General features: G+C 41.4%; 1 protein-coding gene across 2 annotated transcripts in view; it reads left to right on the forward strand.

Moving 5' to 3' along the window:
- The window catches only part of LOC139751613 (coiled-coil domain-containing protein 22-like), a 338143-nt gene extending 320308 nt beyond the window's left edge, over window positions 1-17835 (forward strand). For both annotated transcript variants that reach the window (XM_071667231.1, XM_071667230.1), the window contains one exon: window positions 17627-17835. In XM_071667231.1, the coding sequence (XP_071523332.1) occupies window positions 17627-17821 (195 nt within the window). In that variant the 3' untranslated portion in view covers window positions 17822-17835. The remainder of the gene's footprint in view (window positions 1-17626) is intronic.
- Window positions 17836-27599: the final 9764 nt, after the last annotated feature.

Below are 27599 nucleotides of genomic sequence, written 5' to 3' on the forward strand. Positions count from 1 at the left end.
TGTCAGCTAGAGTAAGTATAATGCTGTATTTTACATTATCATTTCAAGTAAAGATTTTTATTTTGTTTTATTGTGTTATATTGCTGTTTTGAAACAAAAGTGTTTTGTTTTAAAAGTTAGGCCAAAAGAGCATTTTTGTTATTGAAAAATAGATTTGCTTTAGAACTTCATTATAACCCATAGTCTTCATGTTGAATATGATTTTGATGCTCAGAGTATATTATAGGTGCATTTCATAAGAATATACTTCTTACAAGGTATGACTGTGGTGCTGAAATGATTTTGAGGCACCTTTAATTCATAGTAATGGGTACAGATCCATGGGAAATAAGAATATTTACAGGATTATAGGATGAAAAATTTTCATAGAAAATTTGCATCATGATTATTTAGTATCTGTTGCATAGAGGAAGCATTATGACATTTTTGATATTGTCATGTTCAGTACAGGGGAAACTCTTGAAACGAAAGTTTTTTGCCTAAAAATTGTCGTGAGTTATTACTTGCATATTCTGTTATTTTTTCCAGAAAATGGATGTCCTTTAAAGCCTTAAGTATAAAACCTTCATGATGAATAGGATTCTGGGGCTAAAATACTGTTTAGGGGCCATTGAGTTTTGTAATTAAGCATTTAAATGATTACAGGATTGAAAAATCTCATGAGAATTCACTTCATATTTATATGGTATCTGTCAGTCAAAGGAAGCATTATAATGTATTTTCCAATATGATTTCATGTGTATTGAAGATTTTCATTATATTCTGATTTAAGAAAGAGTTAGTTGGCCTAAAAATTAACCTGAATTACATGCATTTTTTTTGCTGTTTTTCTTTGCAAAATATATTTCCATCAAAACTTCAGTGAAACACCTATTCTTCAACGCTAAACACAGTCCTAGGCTAAAATGTTGTTAAGAATATTTCATTTCAATTTTGAACAGACAAAGAATGGCCCAACCACTAATATAGGTAATGTAGACATAAATGCCCTTACATGCACATATACATACATGTACATTTCAACATATACATACACAGGCATATACATATATACACATGTTACATATTCATACTTACTGCCTTCATCCATTCCTGTTGCTACCCTGCCACACAGGAAATAGCATCTCCCTCCCATCCAGTGAGGCAGTGCCTGGAAAGACAAAAAGGCCACATTCATTCACACTCTGTCTATAACTGTCATGTGTAATGCACTGAAACCACAGCTCCCTTTCCACATCCAGGCCCCACAGGCCTTTCTATGGTTTAACCCAGATGCATCACATGCCCTGGTTCAATCCAGGGTACCACATTGTTCCAATTAACTCTATTCCTTGCATGCCTTTCGCCCTCCTCTATGCTCAGGCCCTGATCGCTCAAAATCTTTGTCACTCCATCCTTCCACCTCCAATTTGGTCTCCCACTTCTCCTTGTTCCCTCCATCTCTAACACATATATCCTTTTTGTCAATCTTTCCTCACTCATTCTCTCCATGTGTCCAAACCATTTCAACACACCCTCTTCTGCTCTCTCAACCACACACTTTTTATTACCACACATCTCTCTTACCCTTTCATTGCTTACTCAATCAAACCACCTCACACATATTGTCCTCAAACATTTCATTTCCAACACATCCACCCTCCTCTGCACAACCCTATCTATAAGCCCATGCCTCGCAACCATATAACATTGTTGGAACCACTGTTCCTTGAAACGTACCCATTTTTGCTCCAAGATAATGTTTTTGCCTCCCACACATTCTTCAGCATTCCCAGAATCCTTGCCCCCTCCCCCACCCTGTGACCCACTTCTGCTTTCATGGTTTCATCTGCTGCTAAGTCCACTCCCAGATCTCTAAAACACTTCACTTCCTCCAGTTTTTCTCCATTCAAATTTACCTCCCAATTAACTTTCCCCTCAACCTTATTGAACCTAATATCCTTGTTCTTATTCACATTTACTCCCAACTTTCTCCTTTCACACACTATACCAAACTCAGTCACCAACTTCTGCAGTTTATCACCTGAATCAGCCACCAGTGCTGTATCATCAGTGAACAACAACTGACTCACCTCCCAAGCCCTCTCATCCACAACAGACTGCATAATTGCCCCTCTCTCCAAAAACACTTATATTCACTTCCCTAACCACCCCATCCATAAACAAATTAAACAACCATGGAGACATCAGGCACCCCTGCCACAAACCAACATTCACTGGGAACTAATCACTTTCCCCTCATCCTACTTGTAAACATGCGTCAAATCATTGGTAAAAACTTTTCAATGCTTCTAGTCACTTACCTCCCATACCAGATACTCTTAAAACCTTCCACAAAGCATCTCAATCAACCCTATCATATCCCTTCTTCAGATCCATAAATGACATGCAGATCCATCTGTTCTTCTAAGTATGTCTCACTTACATTCTTCAAAGCAAACACCTGATCCACATATCCTCTACCACTTCTGAAACAACACTGCTCCTCCCCAATCTGATGTCCTGTATATGCCGTTACCCTCTTAATCAATACCCTCCCATATAACTTCCCAGGAATACTCAACAAACTTATGCCTCTGTAATTTAAACACTCACCTTTATCCCCTTTGCCATTGTACAATGGGGCTGTGCTTGCATTCTGCCAATCCTCAGGCACTTCACCATGATCCATACATAAACTGAATACCCTTACCTACCAGTCAACAACAGTCACCCCATTTTTTAATAATTCTACTGCAATACCATCAGAACCTGCCACCTTGCTGTCTTTCATCTTCCACAAAGCTTTCACTACCTCTTCTCTGTTTAGTACACCATTCTCCCTGACCTCTATACTCACTCCATCTCCTTCTCACTTCATCACCACTTGTTATGACATCCTCATTTGCCCCCTTTCACCGATGTTCCCATTTGGTCTCTTGTCTTATGCACTTTATTTACCTCCTTCCAAAACATCTTTTTATCTTCCCTACATTTTAATAGTACTCTCTCACCCCAACTCTCATATGCCCTCTTTTTCACCTCTTGCACCTTTCTCTTGACCTCCTGCCCCTTTCTTTTATACATCTCCCAGTCATTTGCACTTCTTCCCTGCAAATATCGTCCATATGCCTCTCTCCCTACTCTTTCACTAAAAACCTTTATTCTTCATCCCTTCACTCACTATCCTTTCTAATCTGCCCACCTCCCACCTTTTTCATGGAACAAGCATCTTTTGCACAAGCCATCACTGCTTCCCTAAATACATCCCATTCCTCCCCCACTCCCCTTATGTCATTTGCTCTTACCTTTTGCCATTTTGCACTCAATCTCTCATGGTACTTCCTCACACAAGTCTCCTATCCAAGCTCACTCACTCTGACCACTCTCTCCACCCCAACATTCTCTCTTCTTTTCTGAAAACCTCTACAAATCTTCACCTCCACAAGATAATGATCAGACATCCCTCCAGCTGCCCCTTTCAGTACATTAATATCCAAAAGTCTCTCTTTCACATGCCTATCAGTTAACATGTAATCCAATAATGCTCTTTGGCCATCTCTTCTACTTACATATGTATACTTATGTATATCTCTCTTTTAAACCATTTATTCCCAATCACCAGTCCTTTTTCAGTACACAAATTTACAAGCTCTTCACCTTTTCCATTTGCAACATTGAACACCCCATGTACACCAGTTATACCCTCAACTGCCACATTACTCACCTTTGTATTCAAATCACCCATTACTGTAACCTCGTCATGTGCATCAAAGCTGCTAACACACTCATTCAGCTGCTCTCAAATCACTAGCCTCTCATGGTCTTTCTTCTCATGACCAGGTGCATAGGCATAAATAATCACCCATCTCTCTCCATCCACTTTCAGTTTCCCCACATCAATCTATAGTTTATTTTCTTAACTCTATCCAGAACTCTTCCATTCACCTCCCTAACAACCCCATCCATAAATTGATTAGACAATCATGGAGACATCACGCGCCCCTGCTGCAAACCGACATTTACTGGGAACCAATCACTTTCCTCTCTTCCTACTCGTACACATGCCTTACATCCTTAGTAAAAACTTTTCACTGCTTCTAGCAACTTTCCACAAAGCATCTCTATCAACCGTATCATATGCCTTCTCCAGATCCATAAATGCTACATACAGATCCATCTGTTTTTCGAAGTATTTCTCACATACATTCTTCAAAGCAAACACCTGATCAACATATCCTCTACCACTTACGAAACCACACTGCTCTTCCCCAGTCTGATGCTCTGTACATGCCTTTACCCCTCTCAGTCAAAACCCTCCCATATAATTTCCCAGGAATACTCAATAAACTTATGCCTTTGTAATTTGAACACTCACTTTTATCCCCTTTCCCTTTGTACAGTGGTACAATGCATGCATTCTCCCAATCCTCAGGCTCTTCACCACGATCCATACATACATTGAATATCCTCACCAACCAATTAACAACACATTCACCCCCCTTTTTTGATAAATTCCAGTGCAGCACCATCCAAGCCCACTGCCTTGCTGGCTTTCATCTTCCTCAAAGCATTCCCTACCTCTTCTCTGTTTACCAAACTTTTCTTCCTAACCCTCCACTTGGCACACCACCCTTACCAAAACACCCTATATCAGCCACTCTATCGTCAAACACATTCAACAAACCTTCAAAACACTCTCTTGATCTTCTTATCACTTTATCGCTACTTGTTATTACCTCCCCACTAGCCTCCTTCACTGATGTTCCCATTTGTTCTCTTCTCTTATGCACTTTATTTACCTCCTTCCAAAACATCTTATTATTCTCCCTGCAATTTAATAATACTCTCTTACCCCAACTCTCATTTGCCCTCTTTTTCACTTCTTGCACCTATATCTTGACCTCGTTCCACTTTCTTTTATACATCTCCGAGTCATTTGTGCTACTTTCCTGCAAAAATCATCCAAACGCCACTTTTTTCTAATTCACTAACACTCTTACTTCTTCATCCCTCCATTCACTTCTCTTTCTTATTGGCCCACCTCCCACCTTTCTCATATATATACTTTATCATACTTTGTTGCTGTCTCACGCGTTAGCAAGGTAGTGCAAAGAAACAGACGAAAGAATGGCCCAACCCACCCACATACACATTTATATACATACATGCCCACACACTCACATATACATACCAATACATTTCAATGTATACATATTTTATTATTTATTTATTATACTTTGTCGCTGTCTCCCATTTTAGTGAGGTAGCGCAAGGAAACAGACGAAAGAATGGCCCAACCCTCCCACAAACACATGTATATACATACACGTCCACACACACACACATACAGACCTATACATCTCAGTGTATACATATACAGACAAATACATATTCATACTTGCTGTCCTCACCCATTCCTGTCGCCACCCTGCCACTTATGAAATGGCACACCCTCCCCCTGAACGCATGTGAGGTAGTGCTAGGAAAAGACAACAAAGGCCTCATTTGCTCACACTTAGTCTCTAGCTGTCATGTGTAATGCACAGAAACCACAGCTCCCTTTCCACATCTAGGCCCCACAAAACTTTCCATGGTTTACCCCATACACTTCACATGCCCTGGTTCAATCCATTGACAGCACGTCCACCTTGGTATACCACATCATTCCGATTCACTCTATTCCTTGCACGCCTTTCACCCCCCTGCATATTCAGGCCCCGATCGATCAAAATCTTTTTCACCCTATCCTTCCACCTCCAATTTGGTCTCCCACTTCTCCTCATTACCTCCACCTCTGACACATATAGCCTCTTTGTCAATCTTTTCTCACTCATTTTCTCCATGTTACCAAACCATTTCAATACACCCTCTTCTGCTCTCTCAACCACACATCTCTCTTACCCTTTCATTACTTACTCGATCAAACTACCTCTCACCACATATTGTCCTCAAACATCTCATTTGCATCACATCCACCCTCCTCCTCACAACCCTAAGAATAGGCCACACCTTGCAACCATGTAACATTGTTGGAGCCACTATTCCTTCAGACATACCCATTTTTGCTTTCCGAGATAATGTTCTCGCCTTCCACACATTCTTCAACGCTTCCAGAACCTTTACCCCCTCCCCAACCCTGTGACTCATTTCCGCTTCCATGGTTCCATCCGCTATTAAATCCACTCCCAGATATCTAAAACACTTCATTTCCTCTAGCTTTTCTCCATTCAGACTTACCTCCCAGTTGACTTGTCCCTCAACCCTACTGTACCTAATGACCTTGCTCGTATTCACATTCACTACCAGCTTTTTTCTTTCACACACTTTACCAGACTCAGTCACCAGCTTCAGCAGTTTTTCACCTGAATCAGCCTCCAGTGCTGTATCATCAGCGAACAACAACTGACTCACTTTCCAAGCCCTCTCATCCATAGCAGACTGCATACTTGCCCCTCTCTCCAAAACTCTTGCATTGACCTCCTTAACAACCCCATCCATAAACAAATTAAACAACCACAGTGACATCACACACCCCTGCCACAAACCGACATTCACTAGGAACCAGTCACTTTCCTCTCTTCTTACGCTTACACATGCCTTACATCCTCGATTAAAACTTTGCTTCTAGGAACTTGCCTTCCACACCAGATATTCTCAATACCTTCCACAGAGCATCTCTTTTAACTCCATCATATGAATTCTCCAGATCCATAAATGCTACATACAAATCCATTTGTTTTTCTAAGTATTTCTCACATACATTCTTCAAAGCAAACGCCTGATCCACACATCCTCTACCACTTCTGAAACCACACTGCTCTTCCCCAATCTCATGCTGTGTACATGCCTACACCCTCTCAATCAATACCCTCCCATATAATTTCCCCGGAATACTTAGCAAACTTATACCTCTGTAATTTGAACACTCACCTTTATCCCCTTTGCCTTTGTACAATGCCACTATGCATGCATTCCACCAATCCTCAGTCACTTCACCATGAGCCATATATACATTAAATATCCTTACCAACTAGTTACAAGACAGTCAACCCCTTTTTTAATAAATTCCACTACAATACCATCCAAACCCACCACCTTGCGGTCTTTCATCTTCCGCAAAGCTTTCACTGCCTCTTCTCTTTTTGCCAAATCATTCTCCGTAAACCTCTCACTTCACACGCCACCTCGACCAAAACACCCTATATCTACCACTCTATCATTTATTACATTCAACAAACCTTCAAAATACTCACTCCATCTCCTTCTCATATCACCACTACTTGTTATTACCTCCTCATTAGCCCCCTTCACCGATGTTCCCATTTGTTATCTTGTCTTACGCACTTTATTTACCTCCTTCCAAAACATCTTTTTATTCTCCCTAAAATTTAATGATCATCTCTCACCCCAACTCTCATTTGCTCTCTTTTTCACCTCTTGCACCTTTCTCTTGACCTCCTGCCTCTTTCTTTTATACGTCTCCCAGTCATTTGCACTATTTCCCTGCAAAAATCATCCAAATGCCTCTCCCTTCTCTTTCACTAATAATCTTACTTCTTCATCCCACCTCTCACTACCCTTTCTAATCTGTCCACCTCCCATGCTTCTCATGCCACAAGCATCTTTTGCACAAGCCATCACTGCTTCCCTAAATACATCCCATTTCTCCCCCAACTCCCCTTACGTTCTTTGTTCTCACCTTTTTCCATTCTGTACTCAGTCTCTCCTGGTGCTTCCTCACACAAGTCTCCTTCCCAAGCTCACTTACTCTCACCACTCTCTTCACCCCAACATTCACTCTTTTTTTCTGAAAACCTCTACAAATCTTCACTCTTGCCTCCACAAGATAATCATCAGCCATCCTTCCAGTTGCACCTCTCAGCACATTAACTTCCAAAAGTCTCTCTTTCACACGCTTATTAATTAACACATAATCCAATAATGCTCTTTGGCCATCTCTCCTACTTACATACATATACTTATGTATATCTCTCTTTTTAAACCAGGTATTCCCAATCACCAGTCCTTTTTCAGCGCACAAATCTACAAGCTCCTCACCATTTCCATTTAGAACACTGAACACCCCATGCACACCAATTATTCCCTCAACTGCCACATTACTCACCTTTGCATTCAAATCACCCATCACTATAACCCAGTCTTGTAACACTGACTCAGCTGCTCCCAAAATACTTGCCTCTCATGATCTTTCTTCTAATGCCCAGGTGCATAGGTACCAATAATCATCCATCTCTCTCCATCCACTTTCAGTTATACCCATATCAATCTAGAGTTTACTTTCTTATACTCTATCACATACTCCCAGAACTCCTGTTTCAGGAGTAGTGCTACTCCTTCCCTTGTTCTTGTCCTCTTACTAACCCCTGATTTTAATCTGAAAACATTCCCAAACCACTCTTTCCCTTTACCATTGAGCTTTGTTTCACTCAGAGCCAAAACATCTAGGTTCCTTTCCCCAAACATACTACCTATATTTGATTATTATACTTTGTCGCTGTCTCCCGCGTTAGTGAGGTAGCGCAGCAAAACAGACGAAAGAATGGCCCAACCCACCCACATACACATGTATTTACATACACGTCCACACACGCACATATACATACCTATACATCTCAACGTATACATATATATACACACACAGACATATACATATATACACATACACAATTCATACTGTCTGCCCTTAATCATTCCCATCGCCACCCCACCACACATGAAATGAAAACCCCCTCCCCCCGCATGTGTGCAAGGTAGCACTAGGAAAAGACAACAAAGGCCCCATTCATTCACACTTAGTCTCTAGCTGTCATGTATAATGCACCGAAACCACAGCTCTCTTTCCACATCCAGGCCCCACAAAACTTTCCATAGTTTACCCTAGGCTCTTCATATACCCTGGTTCAATCCATTGACAGCACGTTGACCCTGGTATACCACATTGTTCCAATTCACTCTATTCCTTGCACACCTTTCACCCTCCTGTATGTTCAGGCCCGGATCACTCAAAACCTATTTCACTCCATTTTTCCACCTCCAATTTGGTCTCCCACTTTTCCTCGTTCCATCCACCTTTGACACAAATATACTTTTGGTCAATCTTTCCTCACTCATTCTCTCCATGTGACCAAACCATTTCAAAACACCCTCTTCACCTCTCTCAACCACATTCTTTTTATTACCACACATCTCTCTAACCATATTATTACTTACTCGATCAAACCACCTCACACCACATATTGTCCTCAAACATCTCATTTCCAGCACATCCACCCTCCTCTGCACAATTCTATCCATAGCCCACGCCTCGCAACCATATAACATTGTTGGAACCACTATTCCGTCAAACATACCCATTTTTGCATTCTGAGATAATGTTCTCGACTTCCACACATTCTTCAATGCTCCCAAAACTTTCGCCCCCTCCCCCACCCTATGATTCCCTTCCGCTTCCATGGTTCCACCTGCTGCCAAATACACTCCCAGATACCTAAAACACTTCACATCCTCCAATTTTTCTCCATTGAAACTTACCTCCTAGTTGACTTGTCCCTCAACCCTACTTTTCCTAATAACCTTGCTCTTATTCACATTTACTCTCAGCTTTCTTCTCTCACACACTTACCAAACTCAGTCATCAGCTTCTGCAGTTTCTCACATGAGCCACCAGTGCTGTATCATCAGCGAACAACAACTGACTCACTTCCCAAGCTCTTTCATACACAACAGACTTCATACTTGCCCCTCTTTCCAAAACTCTTGCATTCACCTCCCTAACAACCCCATCCATAAATAAATTAAACAACCATGGAGAAATCACACACCCCTGCCGAAACCTACATTCACTGAGAACCAATCACTTTCCTCTTTTCCTACACGTACACATGCCTTACATCCTCGATAAAAACTTTTCACTGCTTCTAACAACTTGCCTCCCACACCATATATTCTTAATACCTTCCACAGAGCATCTCTATCAACTCTATCATATGCCTTCTGCAGATCCATAAATACTACATACAAATCCATTTGCTTTTCTAAGTATATCTCACATACATTCTTCAAAGCAAACACCTGATCCACACATCCTCTACCACTTCTGAAACCACACTGCTCTTCCCCAATCTGATGCTCTGTACATGCCTTCACCCTCTCAATCAATACCCTCCCATATAATTTCCCAGGAATACTCATCAAACTTATACCTCTATAATTTGAGCACTCACTCTTATCCCCTTTGCCTTTGTACAGTGGCACTATGCAAGCATTCCGCCAATCCTCAGGCACCTCACCATGAGTCATACATACATTAAATAACCTCCCCAACCAGTCAACAATACAGTCACCCCATTTTTTGATAAATTCCACTGCAATACCATCCAAACCCGCTGCCTTGCCGGCTTTCATCTTCTGCAAAGCTTTCACTACCTCTTTTCTGTTTACAAAATTATTTTCCCTAACCCTCTCACTTTGCACACCACCTCAACCAAAACACCCTATATCTGCCTCTCTATTATCAAACACATTCAACAAACCTTCAAAATACTCACTCCATCTCCTTCTCACATCACCACTACTTGTTATCACCTCCCCATTAGCCCCCTTCACTGAAGTTCCCATTTGTTCCCTTGTCTTACGCACTTTATTTACCTCCTTCCAAAACATCTTTTTAATCTCCCTAAAATTTAATGATATTCTCTCACCCCAACTCTCATTTGCCCTCTTTTTCACCTCTTGCACCTTTCTCTTGACCTCCTGCCTCTTTCTTTTATACATCTCCCAATCATTTGCACTATTTCCCTGCAAAAATCATCCAAATGCCTCTCTCTTCTCTTTCACTAATAATCTTACTTCTTCATCCCACCCCTCACTACCCTTTCTAATCTGTCCACCTCCCACGCTTCTCATGCCACAAGCATCTTTTGTGCAAGCCATCACTGATTCCCTAAATACATCCCATCTCTCCCCCAACTCCCCTTACGTTCTTTGTTCTCACCCTTTTCTATTCTGTACTCAGTCTCTCCTGGTACTTCCTCACACAAGTCTCCTTCCCAAGCTCACTTACTCTTACCACTCTCTTCACCCCAAGATTCTCTCTTCTTTTCTGAAAACCTCTACAAATCTTCACATTCGTCTCCACAAGATAATGATCAGACATCCCTCCAGTTGTACCTCTCAGCACATTAACATCCAAAACTCTCTTTCGCGCGCCTATCAATTAACATGTAATCCAATAACGCTCTCTGGCCATCTCTCCCACTTACATATGTATACTTATGTATATCTCTATTTTTAGATTAGATATTTCCAATCACCAGTCCTTTTTCAGCACCTACATCTACAAGCTCTTCACCATCTCCATTTACAACACTGAACACCCCATGTACACCAATTATTCCCTCAACTGCCACATTACTCACCTTTGCATTCAAATCACCCATCATTGTAACCCTGTCTCGTGCATCAAAACTACTAACACACTCACTCAGCTGCTCCCAAAACACTTGCCTCTCATGATGTTTCTTCTCATGCCCAGGTGCATATGTACCAATAATCACTCATCTCTCTCCATCCACTTTCAGTTTTACCCATATCAATCTAGAGTTTACTTTCTTACACTCTATCACATACTCCCACCACTCCTGTTTCAGGATTAGTGCTACTCCTTCCCTTGCTCTTGTCCTCTCACTAACACCTGAATTTACCCCCAAGACATTCCCAAACCACTCTTCCCCTTTACCCTTGAGCTTCGTTTCACTCATAGCCAAAACATCCAGGTTCCTTTCCTCAAACATACTACCTATCTCTCCTTTTTTCTCATCTTGGTTACATCCACACACATTTAGACACCCCAATCTGAGCCTTCGAGGAGGATGAGCACTCCCCGCGTGACTCCTTCTTCTGTTTCCCCTTTTAGAAAGTTAAAATACAAGGAGGGAAGGATTTTCAGCCCCCCCGCTCCCGTCCCCTTTAGTCGCCTTCTATGACACGAGAGGAATGCTTTTATTCATTCCTGTTGCCACCCCGTCACACGTGAAATGACAACCCCTTGCCCCGCATGCGCTCGAGGTTGTGCCAGGAAAAGACAACAAAGGCCACATTTGTTTGCACTCAGTCTCTAGCTGTCATGTATAATGCACCGAAACCATAGCCTCCCTTCCATATCCAGACCCCACAAAACATTCCATGGTTTACCTGAATCGCTTCACACACCCTGGTTTAATCTATTGACAGCACTTCGACCCTGATATACCACATCGTTCCAATTCACTCTATTCTTTGCACGTCTTTCACCCTCCTTCATGTTCAGGCTCCGATCGCTCAAAATCTTTTTCACTCCATCTTTCCGCCTCCAGTTATGTCTCCCACTTCTCGTTCCCTCCACCTCTGACACATATATCCTCTTTTTCAATCTTTTCTCTCTTATTCTCTCCATGTGACCAAACCATTTTAAAACACCCTCTTCTGCTCTCTCAACCACACATCTCTCTTACCCTTTCATTACTTACTCGATCAAACCACCTCACACCACATATTGTCCTCAAACATCTCATTTCCAACACATCCACCCTTCTCCGCACAACTCTATCTATAGCCCACACCGCACAACCATATAACATTGTTGGAACCACTATTCCTGCAAACATACCCAGTTTTGCTTTCCAAGCAAATGATTTTGAGTGATTGGGGCCTGAACATGCAGGAGGGTGAAAGGTGTCTAAGGATTAGAGTGAATTGGAACTATGTGGAATACCAAGGTCGATGTGCTGTCAATGGATTAAACCAGGGCATGTGAAGCGTCTGGGGTAAACCATGGAAAATTTTGTAGTGCCTGTATGTGGGAAGGGAGCTGTGGTTTCTGTGTGTTACACATGACAGCTAGAGACTGAGTGTGAACGAATGTGGCCTTTGTTGTCTTTTCCTAGCGCTACCTCGCGCATATGCGGGGGGAGGGGGTTGTCATTTCACGTGTACCAGGGTGGCAACGGGAGTGAATTAAGGCAGCAATTATGAATTATATACATGTGTATATATGTACGTAGAAATGTATAGGTATGTATATGTGCGTGTGTAGACGTGTATGTATATACATGTGTATTTGGGTGGGTTGGGCCATTCTTTCGTCTGTTTTTGCCCTACCTTGGTAACGCAGGAGACAGCGAGCAATGTATAATAGAAAGAAAATAATGATAATTTTTCTAAATCCACAAATAGGAAGATCAGTCTTATACTGAGAATAGCCCAACCACACATATATATTCATAAACGCCCATACACGCACATATACACATACATTTCAACGTAAACATATGTATATGTACACTGCCTACATCCATTTCTTTCACCACCCCACCACACAGGAAACAGCAGCAGCAGCACCCACCCACCCCTTCCACCAAGGTAGCCCCAGGAAAAGAGAAAAAGGCCACATTGATTCACACTCAGTCTTTTGGTTTCATGTGTAATGCACTGAAACCACAGTTCCCTATGCACATCCAGGCCAAACAGACCTTTTCAGTGGTTTACCCCAGATGCTTCATATGCCCTGTTTCAGTCTTTTTGAGAGCACTCCGACCCCGGTATACCACATTATTCCAATTCACTCTATTCCTTGCATGCCTCTCACCCTCGTGTATTTTCAGGCCCTGATTGCTCAAAATTTTTTTCAGTCCTTCCTTACACCTCTAATTTGGTCTCGCTTTTTTTGTTCCATTCACCTCTGACACATATATCCTCTTCGTCAATCTTTCCTCACTCATTCTCTCCAAGTGTCCAAACCATATCAACACACCCTCTTCTGCTTTCTCAACCACACTTTTATTTCCACACATCTCTTACCCTATTATTACTTTCTTGATCAAACCACCTCTCACCACATATTGTCCTCAAAGATATCATTTCCAATACATCCGCCTTCCTCCGTACAACCCTGTCTATAGCCCATGCCTCATAATCATATAACAATGTTGGAAATACTGTTGCTCCAAACATACCCATTTTTATTTCCACACATTCTTCATTGCTTCCAGAACTTTTTCCCCCTCCCCCCAGCCTGTGACACACTTCCTCCTCCATGGCTCCATCCACTGCTAAGTCCACTCCCAGTAATCTAAAACACTCCACTTCCTCCAGTTTTTCTCCATTCCAACTCACCTCCCAATCAACTTGTCCCTCAACCCTACTGAACCTAATGACCTTGCTCTTATTCACATTTACTCTCAACTTTCTCCTTTCATCCACTTTTCTAAACTCAGTCACCAACTTCTGCAGTTTCTCACATGAATTATTTATGAGAGCTATATCATCTGCAAACAACAACTGATTCACTTCCCAAGCTCACTCATCCCCAACAGACTACATACTTGTCCCTCTCTCCAAAACTTGCATTTACCCCCTAGCCACCTTATCCATAAAAAAATTAAATAACTATGGGGGACATTACACACCCCTGCCACAAACAGACTTTCACAGGGAACCATTCACTCTCCTCTCTTCCTACTCGTACGCATGCATTACATCCTTGGTAAAAACTTTTCACTGCTTGTAGCAACTTACCTCCCACACCATATTCTCTTAAAACCTTCCACAAAGGATTTCTATCTACCCTATCATATGCCTTCTCCAGATCCATAGATGCTACATACATATTAATGTTTTTCTAAGGATTTCTTACATAAATTGTTCAAAGCAAACACCTGATCCACACATCCTCTACCACTTCTGAAACCACACTGCTCTGTATATCCCTTCACCCTCCCATATAATTTCCCAGAAATACTCAACAAACGTATACCTCTGTAATTTGAACACTCACCTTAATCCCCTTTGCCTTTGCACAGTGGCACTAGGCATATGTGTGTGTATATACATTTGTGTTTGCTAGTGGATGTGTATCTTTTCTGTTTTCTTGCACTACCTTTCTAATGCAGGAAATGGCAATCAAGTATGAAAAAGATTGTATGACCGCTGTAATTCATGTGCATCAGATTGTTTGCCTTGGTTGATGCCACACTTGGTAGCCAACACTCTCCCTCCAGCTGGTTGCCCACCATTGCCATATTCAGTTATAGAGACTAATTTTTTCCATGTCTCCACTGATGTATATTTTCAAGGATACCATTATTGAAACACTGAATAGTGAAAAAACCTTGAGTGGTGATCAGGTTTACCTTGTAGTGGAATTATATGTTCAATGATATAATGGAATTATTTTGTTTCATTTTATGAGATAAATTTTCATGGTTTATATTTTTATATTTTGTTTTGCTATGGAAATAAATGTATGAACAACATACCATCCATAGCAAGTTCATGTTGTAGGTGACTAGTTCTGATAATTATGCTCCCATCAGTAGTAAAAGGCATTAGTACTGTAGATGCAGTTAGATTGGAGTTTTGGTAATGTGCCTGCAAACAATTACAAGAAGTCTTTTATTTTAATTATTATATGTAGATGGGAACTGAGATGGCAGTAAAAAGGGATATAGTATATATATATATATACCGCCACAGCATAATATCAGGAAGTATGACATGCATATATATATATTTTTTTTATGCTGGTCTTGATAACATCAGTCTGTCTACTTGTGTCTTTGAGACCTGTTCCCTCCAGGAACTCCCATCAAGGGGATGGTCATTGCAAAAGTCTAAATTTATCCCTCTCCTTAGATGCCTCCTTCACATGTGCCATTACACGCATTCTTCCACCATTTCTCCCTTCTGTATGCTTCCTCTCTTTTCCCCTATGTCATGGATGATCTCCCTCTCACACCAACCCCCTTAATTGTATTGTCATTTGCTTCCTTGTAAATTCCGTTTTGCATTCTTTCCACATGCCCAAACCAACTCAAAGTATTATGTTTCACCTACCCACAGTTCATTCCCTTTGCTTCCCCTGCCATACCATATCTTTCATACATCCCCTCATTTCTGTTGTCATTCCATCTTTTTGTACCATATGCTCCTCTCAATTAGATCATTTCTACAGCCTGGATTTTTTTTACCTCTGTGACTCATTCCATGTCCATGTTTTGGCTTCATAGATCAGGGTCAGGAGGACATCGCTGTCCTTTAATCGTTTCATCACTTCCATACTTACATCTCTATTCTCCATTATTGTATCAAGGGACCCAGTGACTCTTCTTCCCAAACTGCTCTCTCCCTTATCTCTCCTTTCATATCACCAAATGCACCCAAGATAGCTCCTGAATACGTAAATTCTTTCACCTCTTCCAGTCTTCTCGCCCCCATGTCTGTATCACGGTTTATTACACTTTCTTGTTTCAGTCTTTAGGGCTTTACAAAATGTTTGCCTTCACTCTGCTTCCTTTCAAACACTGTTATTGTAATTTAACTCATGTTTATCTTCAATTTCCCTTGTTTACACACATTATAAAAGACACTTACAACCTTCTGCATATCCTCTTCACTCTCAACAAACATCTCAATATCATCTGCAGCAAGTTTGTCTCTAGCCACCAAACCTCACCGTAACACTCCATGTCTGCACCCCTTTATAATAGTTTTGCTCTCATCTCTCATATCACTCCATCCATATATATGTGAAAAAACCAAAGTGACATTGCACAGCCCTCCATCGCACCCAAATGTATACCAAATGTGTACTTCTCTCAACTCTCTATCCACTCTTACACATACATATTCTCCTTTTATAGAAGGTGTTCACACCAGCTAACAGTTGTTCCCCTATCCCATATATCCTTAACACTTCCCTTAAAGCATTCCCTTAAAGCATTCCTTTTGACTGTCATATGCTTTCTCCAGATCCATGAAAGCTGTATACATCTTACTTTTTGCTAGATACTTTTGTACTGTCATTCTTGCTGCAAAAATCTGGTCCACACATCCCCAACCTTTCCTAAAATCTCCTTGTTCCTCACATATTCTGCATTCAGTCACCTTCATCACTATGAATCATCACTCTTACATACACTTTTCTTGGTATGCTGAACTCACTTATTCCCTTATAATTGCAACATGCATCCTAGTGCCTTTTCTTTTAAGTAAAGGAAGAATAATAGCTTTTACCCGTTCCATTGGCACAACCTTCTACTTCCATGCTATATTACATATCAAATGCATCCACTCTTATCTCACACTTTCTCCTCCATAACTCAACATTTCATCCATAATCCCATCCACTTTAGGTGCCTTTCCTTCCTTCAACCTTATTATTGCCCTTTTTACTGCCTTCTCTCTATAGTCCCCTGCCCTTTTACCCTTTTCCAAAAGTATAGGCCCCTGCCCTTTTACCCTTTTCCTTCCATCCTCCTTACCCATACATGTAACAAATGCTGCCTCACCTTATCCCACACTCAGCAGTTCTTTAGAATACTCTTTCCTTCTTCCTTTCACTTCCTTCTCTTGACTCAGCAACTCCCCATCCTTGCTCATGCTGTCTTTGAAAATTCTAAATGCTTTTAAGGGATATCCCTAAATGTTTTGCAAATGAGAAAACCTTTGAGTGCCTCAGACTTAGACAGATATTGTATCATTAGGTTTCTCAGACATTTGACCAGTAGGTGGAGCTGATTCTGTTGCTTGTAGATCTTTTTTATAATCAGAAATTCTTCATATTATCTAATTGGCATTATCATACCAGGATACTGAGCGAGAGATCAGCGCAAGTATGAGTTCATCAGAACCAGAAGCTGGTGTAATCACAGAAGAACATTTAACTATGAAAAGGGAGGAACAGTTATTAAAGCTTCAGATGGAAGTTAGCAGTGTCATTAAGGAAATAGAGGAGTGCTCTCAAGCTGTTCAGGATGCTAAGAGTACATTAAACAAGGTATGATTATTTATTGATTTTTGTTTATTTAAATGTTTTGCAGTGCATTTATAATTGATCTTACATTGTGAAACTTCAAAAGAGCTGTCAGGTTATACTATTTGGACGTTTGTGTATTTCTTGAAAAGGGTGTCTTATTAAAAACTGTTTTGGGATCAAGACAAAAGTTCATTGCTATAGAGCTCCATCTTCTTTAGGCATCATGGGTTAAACAGATTCTCTGTCAAGGAGATACAGTCTTTCATTTGAATTAGTATTTTATTTTGTATCTAGAGGAACTACTGTTACATACAGTCCTTTTAGTCAGAATATAGAATTTCCTTAACATTTACTCTTGAACAACAGTAGACATCATATGACCTGCTTAGGAAGTGGTAGGAATCATCATATAAGAGCTAAGGTTTATGGGCTATGTTTAATTCCCATCTGTATGGTTCCTTTGTCACTACAGATATTTTACCTCACTTTTTGGAATCAAGTCTGAATTGTAAATGTGTACATAGATAAGTAGATGATATATATTATGGGAAAAATGTTATTATATGGTGTTGGAGGAAAACAGCTTGAAGGAGTGGAGAGTTTTCTTCAAGAAATTAGATTTAGATGTGTGCAGATAGTAAGAGAGGAGAGTGAGTGGTTCCAGGTGATGGTGAGTCTGGGTTAGTGGTTTGTGATGTCATCATGGCTGTTTGACTTTTTTATGGATGGTTTGGTAAAGTAGGTAAATGCAAAGGCATTACAGAGAGAAACAGGTATGCAGTCTGTTGTGGGTAGGGATGCCTGGGAGGTGAATCAGTAGTTTGTTGATGACATGGTGCTGGTGGCAGATTCAAGTGGGAAACTGTAAAAGATAGTGTTTGTATTTGGGACAGTGTGTGAAAGGAGAAATGTAACTGCAAATGTGAATAAAAGCAAAGTTATTAGTTTAGAGAAACAAGCTATTTGGAGTGTGAGTTTGATTGAAGAGACATTGAAAGAAGTGGAGTGTTATAGAAGATGCCTGGTAGTGGATATGGCAGCAGATGTAACCATAGAAGCTTAATCGAGCCTTATGGTAGCTAAGGGGGCAAAGGTCTTTGGCACATAGTGTGTGGAAAGGGAGGTCAGTGTTTGTAAGGGCAAAGTTCCGTCAGTGCTGGATGGATGCAAGGCATGGGCCCCAGGCAAAATTGTAAAGAAGGTAGATGTGTTGAAAATGAAATGTGTATGGTGTGTGTAGGGTTGATTGAGTAAGAAATAATAGTATAAGAGAGAAGTGTGGTTGTAAGAGCAGTATATATAAAAAAAAAGCTGAAGAGGATGTGGTGAAATGGAAGGGATGCATTAAGACAGGATGACTAAGAGGATCATGTCAGAAGTGAAGGGAACAAGGAAATGGGGAAGAGAAGGAGGTGGAGAGATAGAATGAAAGATGCTTTGAAAGCCAAGGACCTGAATGTGTTGGAGGGTGAGGCATGCATGGGATAGAGCAAATAAGGGTGATGTGGTATACAGGAGTGACATGCTGTCAGTTAGCTGAGCCAGGGCATACGAAGTGGTTGATGAAACCACAGAAAAGTCTGTGGTGCCTAGTTGTGGATAGGGATCTCTGGTTTTAGTGAATTATACATGACAGCCAGAATGTGTATGTGAGTGATTGAGGCCAATTCTTCATCTGTTCCTGGTGCTTTCTCACTGAGATGGGAAATGGAGAACATGTATGAAAAATGATAAGGGAGAATAAGAAAATGTTTTGGAAGGAGGTTGATGGTTAAAGTAGTACAAGAGAATAAATGGGAGCATCACTGAAGGAAGATGGGAAAGTGGTAACAGGCTGAGATGAGGTGAAGAGATGGAATAATTAAAAGAAATTAAACGTGTTTGATGATAAGGAGGCTCATTTAGGGTGTATTGTACTTGGAGGTAGGCATATTGAGTCATGGCAAGTGGTTTGATGAAAAGAAAAGAGGCAGTGGAAGCCATGCAAAAAAATGAAATGTGGTAAGGTGGCTTAATTGGATGGGATTGCAGTTGAAATTCTTAAGAAAGGGGGTGACTATATGTTGACTGGTTAGTCAGGATGTTCAGTGTGTGTATGACTTATCCCTATCCCAAGGATAGGGGAGAAAGAATTCTACCTCCTTATTCCCTCCATGTTCTAGAGGGCAACTAAGAGGGATGGGAGCAGGGGTTGGAACCCCTTCCTTCTTGTATTTCAATTTTTAAAAGACATAATAGAATAAGGAGTCAAGCGAGGAGTGCTCATCCTTCTTGAAGACTCAGATAGGGATGTCTGAATGTGTGTTGATGTAACCAAGATGAGAAGAAGGAAGATAGGTATACAAGCAGACAGTTAAAAGTTGCACTTTAGTACTTACACTCTGGATGTTGCTAAGTCCACCCCTAGGTATTTAAAACATTCACTTCCTCCAATTTTTCTCCATTCAAACTCGCATCCCAACTAATTTATCCCTCAACCCAGCTGAACCTGATAACCTTGCTTTTATTCACATATACTCTCAACTTTCGTCTCTCACACACTTTTCTAAACTCGGTCACCAACTTCTGCAGTTTCTCACTCAAATCAGCCACCAGTGCTGTATCATCTGTGAACATCAACACCCTCACTTCCCAGGCACTCTCAACCCCAACAGACTGCATATTCACCCCTCTCTCCAAAACTCTTGCACTTACCTCCTTAACCACCCCATTGATAAACAAATTAAACAACCATGGGAACATCACACACCCCTGCCGCAGACCAACCTTCACTGTCAACCAATCACTCTCCTCTCTTCCTACTTTTACATGTGCCTTACACTCTTGATAAAAACTCCTTGCTGCTTCTAGCAGCTTACCTTCCACACCATACACTCACGAGACCTTCCCCAAAGCCTCTCTATCAACCCTATCATATGCCTTCTCCAGATCCATTAATTATATTTTGTTATTCATTTTATTATACTTTGTCGCTGTCTCCTGTGTTAATGAGGTAGCGCATGGAAACATACGAAAGAATGGCTCAACCCTCCCATATACACATGTATATACATACATGTCCACAAACGCACATATACATACCTATACATTTCAACGTATACATATATATACATACACAGACATATACATATATACACATATACATAATTCATACTTACTGCCTTTATTCATTCCTGTCGCCACCCCACCACGCACAAATTGACAGCCCCCCCGCATGCGCGCGAGGTAGCGCTAGAAAAAGACAACAAAGGCCACATTCATTCACGCTTAGTCTCTAGCTGTCATGTATAATGCTCCAAAACCACAGCTCCCTTTCCACATCCAGGCCCCACAAAACTTCCCATGGTTTACCTCAGATGCTTCACATACCCTGGTTCAATCCATTGACAACACGTCGACCCCAGTATACCACATCATTCCAATTCACTCCATTCCTTGCACGCCTTTCACCCTCCTGCATGTTCAGGCCCTGATCGCTCAGAATCTTTTTCACTCCATCTTTCCACCTCTTGTTTGGTCACCCACTTCTTGTTCCTTCCACCTCAGACACATGTATCCTCTTTGTCAATCTTTCCTCACCCATTTTCTCCATGTTACCAAACCATTTCAAAACACCCTCTTCAGCTCTCTCAACCACACTCTTTTTATTACCACACATCTCTCTTACCCTTTCATTACTTACTTGATCAAACCACCTCACACCACATTGTCCTCAAACATCTGATTTCCAACACATCCACCCTCCTCCGCATAACTCTATCTATAGCCCACGCCTTGCGACCATATAACATTGTTAGAACCACTATTCCTTCAGACATACCCATTTTTGCCTTCTGAGATAATGTTCTTGCTTTCCACTTATTTCTCAACACTCCCAGAACTTTCGCCCCTCCCCCTCCCTGTGACTCACTTCCACTTCCATGGTTCCATCTGCTGCCAAATCCACTCCCAGATATCTAAAGCACTTCAATTTCTCCAGTTTTTCTCCATTCAAACTCACCTCCCAATTGACTTGTCCCTCAACCCTACTGTACCTAATAACCTTGCTCTTATTCCTATTTACTCTCAGCTTTCTTCTTTCACACACTTTACCAAACTCAGTCTCCAGTTTCTGCAGTTTCTCACCAGAATCAGCCACCAGCGCTGTATCATCAGCAAACAACAACTGACTCACTTCCCAAGCTCTCTCATCCACAACAGACTGCATACTTGCCCCTCTTTCCAAAACTCTTGCATTTACCTCCATAACAACCCCATCCATAAACAAATTAAACAACCATGGAGACATTACGCACCCCTGCCACACACTGACATTCACTGAGAAGCAATCACTTTTCTCTCTTCCTACTCGTACACATGCCTTACATCCTCGATAAAAACTTTTCACTGCTTCTAACAACTTGCCTCCTACACCATGTAATCTTTATACCTTCCAGAGAGCATTTCTATCACCTCTATCATATGCCTTCTCCAGATCCGTGAATGCTACATTCAAATCCATTTGCTTTTCTAAGTATTTCTCATATACATTCTTCAAAGCAAACACCTGATCCACACATCCTCTACCACTTCTGAATCCACACTGCTCTTCCCCAATCTGCTGCTCTGTACATGCCTTCACCCTCTCAATCAGTACCCTCCCATATGATTTCCTAGGAATACTCAACAAACTTATACTACATACAAATCCATCTGTTTTTCTAAGTATTTCTCACATACATTCTTCAAAGTAAGCACGTGATCCTCACTTTCTCTACCACTTCTCAAACCACGCTGCTCCTTCCCAGTGTGATGCTCTGTACATCCCCTCACCCTATCAATCAATACGCTCCCATACAATTTTCCAGGAATACTCAATGAACTTATGCCTCTGTAGTTTGAACACTTACCTTTATCCCCTTTGCCTTTGTACATTGGCACTATATCACTACATATGCATTCCACCAATCGTCAGGCACTTCACCATGATCCATACATACATTGAATATCCTTACCAAACAATCAAGAACACAGTCACCCCCTTTCTTAATAAAGTCAACTGCAGTACCATAGAAGCCTGCTGCTTTGCTAGATTTCATCTTCCACAAGGCTTTCACCGCCTCTTCTCTCTTCACCAAACCTTTTTCCCTGACTTTCTCACTTCACACACCACCTCGACCAAAACACCCTACATCTGCCACTCTATCATCGAACACACTTAACAAACCTTCAGAATACTCCATTTCCTCCTCGCTTCATTCCTGCCCATTTGTTCTTGTCTTGTGCACGTTATTTACCTCCTTCCAAACTATCTTTTTATTCTCCCTAAAGTTTAATGATACTCTCTCACCCCAACTCTCATTTGTCCCCTTTTTCAGCCCTTGCTGTTTTCTCCTGAGCTCCTGCCAATTTCTCTTATACATCTCTCAGTCACTTGCACTCCCTCCTTGTACATATCACCCAAACGCCTCTCTTTTCTCTTTCAGTAACAACTTTACTTCATCCCACCACTCGCTACCCTTTTTAATCTGCCCACCTTCCACCTTCCTCATGCCACATGCATCTCTTGCACATGCCATCACTGCTTCCCTAAATACATCCCATTCCTCCCTTCATGTCATTTGCTCTCACTTTTTGCCATTCTATACTCAATCTCTTCTGGTACTTCCTCACAGATGTCTCTTTTCCATGCTCACTTACTCTCATGTCTCTCTTCTCCCTAGCATTCTCTTCTTTTTTGAAAACTTCTACAAATCTTCACCTTCGCCTCAACAAGATAGTGATCAGACATCCCTTCAGCTGCCCCTCTCAGCACATTAACCTCCAAAAGTCTACCTTTTACATGCCTATCGATTAACACATAATTTGATAATATCCTTTGACCATCTCTCCTACTCGCATACATATACTTTTATATATCTCTTTTTAAGTCAGGTATTCAAAATTACCAATCTTTTATCAGCACACGAATCCACAGGCTCTTCACCATTTCCATTCACAACACTGAATACCCCATGTACACCAGTTATCCTGTCAACTGCCACATTATTCATCTACGCATTTAAGTCACCCATCACTAATACCCATCACTAAACCATGGAAAGGTCTCTGGGGCCTGGTTCTGGATAGGGAGCTGTAGTTTTGGTGCATTACACATGACCACTGGATACTGAGTGTGAACGAATGTGACCTCTGTCTATTTTCATGGTGCTACCTCATTGAAGCAGGGGGTAGCAGTGCTGTTTCCTGTGGGGCAGAGTAGTGCTGGGAATGGATGAAAGCAAGCAAGTATGAATATGTACATGTGTACATATGTATATGTCTGCATATGTGTATGTGTATGTATGTATATGTTGATATTCATATGTATGTATATGTGCATGTCGTAGAAGGCAACTAAAGGGGGCCAGAGTGGAGGGGGTAGAAACCCTCCCCTTCTTGTATATTAACGTCTAAAAGGGGAAACAGAAGAAGGAGTCTTGCGGAAATTGCTCATCCTCGTCAAAGGTTTAGCCTGGGGTATTAACTGTGTGTGGATGTAACCAAGATGACAAAAAAGGAGAGATAGATAGTATGTTTGAGGAAAGGAACCTGGATGTTTTGTCTCTTGAGTGAAATGAAGCTCAAGGGTAAAGGGGAAGAGTGGTTTGGGAATGTCTTGGGAGTAAATTCAGGCGTTGTTGAGAGGACAAGAGCAAAGGAAGGAGTAGCACTACTCCAGAAGCAAGAGTTGTGGGAGTATGTGATGGAATGCAAGAAGGTAAACTCTAGATTGATATGGATAAAACTGAAAGTGGATTGAGAGAGATGTGTGATTATTGGTGCCTATGCACCTGGTAATGAGAAGAGAAATCATGAGAGGCAAATGTTTTGGGAGCAGCTGAGTGAGTGTTTTAGCAGTTTTGATACATGAAACTGAGTTATAATGATGGGTGATTTAAATAACCTTGCTGTTATTCACATTTACTCTCACATTTCTTCTTTCACACACTTTACCAAACTCAGTCACCAGCTTCTGCAGTTTCTGACCTGAATCTGCCACCAGCGCTGTATCATCAGCAAACAACAGCTGACTCACTTCCCAAGCTCTCTTATCCACAACAGACTGCATACTTGCCCCTCTTTCCAAAACTCATGCATTTACCTCCCTAACAACCCCATCCATAAACAAATTGAATAACCATGGAGACATCATGCACCCCTGCCGCAAACCAACATTCACTGACAACCAATCAATTTCCTCTCTTCCTACACGTACACATGCCTTACATCCTTGATAAAAACTATTCACTGCTCGTAACAACTTGCCTCCCACACCATATGTTCTTAATACCTTCCACAGAGCATCTCTATCAACTCTTATCATATGCCTTCTCCAGATCCAGCACTCACTTTTATCCCCTTTGCCTATGTACAATGGCACTATGCAAGCATTCTGCCAATCCTCAGGCACCTCACCATGAGTCATACATACATTAGATAATTTTACCAACCAGTCAACAATACAGTCACGCCCTTTTTTAATAGATTCCACTGCAATACCATCCAAACCCACTCCCTTCCCGGCTTTCATCTTCTGCAAATCTTTTACTACCTCTTCTCTGTTTACCAAATCATTTTCCCTAACCCTCTCACCTTGCACACCACCTCGACCAAAACACCCTATATCTGCCACGCTATCATCAAACACATTCAACAAACCTTCAGAATATTCACTCCATCTTCTTGCATCACCACTACTTGTTATCACCTCCCCATTAGCATCCTTCACTGATATTCCCATTTGTTCCCTTGTCTTACCCTTTTTATTTACCTCCTTCCAAACATCTTTTTATTGTATCTAAGATTCAGTGATACTCTGTCACCCCATCTCTCCTTTGCCTTCTTATTCACATCTTGCAACTTTCTCTTGACCTCTTGCCTCTTTCTTTTATACACCTCCCAGTCATTTGCACTATTTCCCTCCAAGAATTATCCAAATGCCTCTCTCTTCTCTTTCACAAACAATATTATTTCTTCATACCATCACTCACCACCCTTTCTAATCTACCTACCTCACACCTTTCTCATGCCACAAGCATCTTTTGCGCAAGCCATCACTGCTTTCCTAAATACATCCCTTTCCTTCTCCCACTCTCCTTACGTCATTTGCTCTCACCTTTTTCCATTCTGCAGTCGATCTCTCATGATACTTCCTCACACAAGTCTCCTTTCCAAGCTCACTTACTCTCACCACTCTCTTCACCCCAACATTCTCTCTTCTTTTCTGAAACCTTCTACAAATACTCACCTTCACCTCCACAAGGTAATGATCAGACATTCCTCCGGTTGCCCCACTCAGCACTTTGACATCCAAAAGTCTCTCTTTCTCGTGCCTATCAATTAACACGCAATCCAATAGTGCTCTCTGACCATCTCTCTTACTTACATATGTATACTTATGTATATCTCTCTTTTTAAGCCAGGTATGCCTAATCACCAGTCCTTTTTCAGCACACAAATCTGCAAGTTCTTCACCATTTCCATTTACAATATTGAACACCTCATGTACACCAATTATAACCTCAACTACCACATTACTCCCCTTTGCGTTCAAATCACCCATCACTATAACCCGGTCTTGTGCATCAAAACTGCTAACACACTCACTCAGCTGCTCCCAAAACGCTTGTCTCTCATGATCTTTCTTTTCATGACCAGGTGCATAGGCACCAATAATCACCTATCTCTCTTCATCCACTTTCAGTTTTACCCATATCGATCTAGCTAGAGTTTACTTTCTTACAATATGTCACATACTCTCACAACTCCTGCTTCAGGAGTAGTGCTACACCTTCCTTTGCTCTTGTCCTCTCACCATCCCCTGACTTTACTCCCAAGACTTTCCCAAACCACTCTTCCCCTTTACCCTTGAGCTTCGTGTCACTTGCAGCCAGAATGTCCAGGTTCCTTTCCCTCACATATACTACCTATCTCCTTTTTCTCATCTTGGTTACATCCACATGCATTCAAACACCCAAATCTTAGCCTTGGAGGAGGATGAGCTCTCCCCACATGATTCCTTCTGTTTCCTCTTTTAGAAAGTTAAAGTACATGGAGGGAAGGTTTTCTACCGCTGCTCCCATCCCTTTTAGTCACCTTCTATGACATTCAGGGAATGCGTGGGAAGTATTCTTTATCCCCTATTCCCAGTGATATATATATTTATATATATATATATATATATATATATATATATATTTTTTTTTTTTTTTTGTCGCTGTCTCCCACGTTTGCGAGGTAGCGCAAGGAAACAGACGAAAGAAATGGCCCAACCCCCCCCATACACATGTACATACACACGTCCACACACGGAAATATACATACCTACACAGCTTTCCAAGGTTTACCCCGGACGCTTCACATGCCTTGATTCAATCCACTGACAGCACGTCAACCCCTGTATACCACATCGCTCCAATTCACTCTATTCCTTGCCCTCCTTTCACCCTCCTGCATGTTCAGGCCCCGATCACACAAAATCCTTTTCACTCCATCTTTCCACCTCCAATTTGGTCTCCCTCTTCTCCTCGTTCCCTCCACCTCCGACACATATATCCTCTTGGTCAATCTTTCCTCACTCATCCTCTCCATGTGCCCAAACCACTTCAAAACACCCTCTTCTGCTCTCTCAACCACGCTCTTTTTATTTCCACACATCTCTCTTACCCTTACGTTACTTACTCGATCAAACCACCTCACACCACACATTGTCCTCAAACATCTCATTTCCAGCACATCCATCCTCCTGCGCACAACTCTATCCATAGCCCACGCCTCGCAACCA

This window comes from Panulirus ornatus, chromosome 11 (assembly GCF_036320965.1).
Source record: "Panulirus ornatus isolate Po-2019 chromosome 11, ASM3632096v1, whole genome shotgun sequence".
Taxonomy (NCBI): Eukaryota; Metazoa; Arthropoda; class Malacostraca; order Decapoda; family Palinuridae; genus Panulirus; species Panulirus ornatus.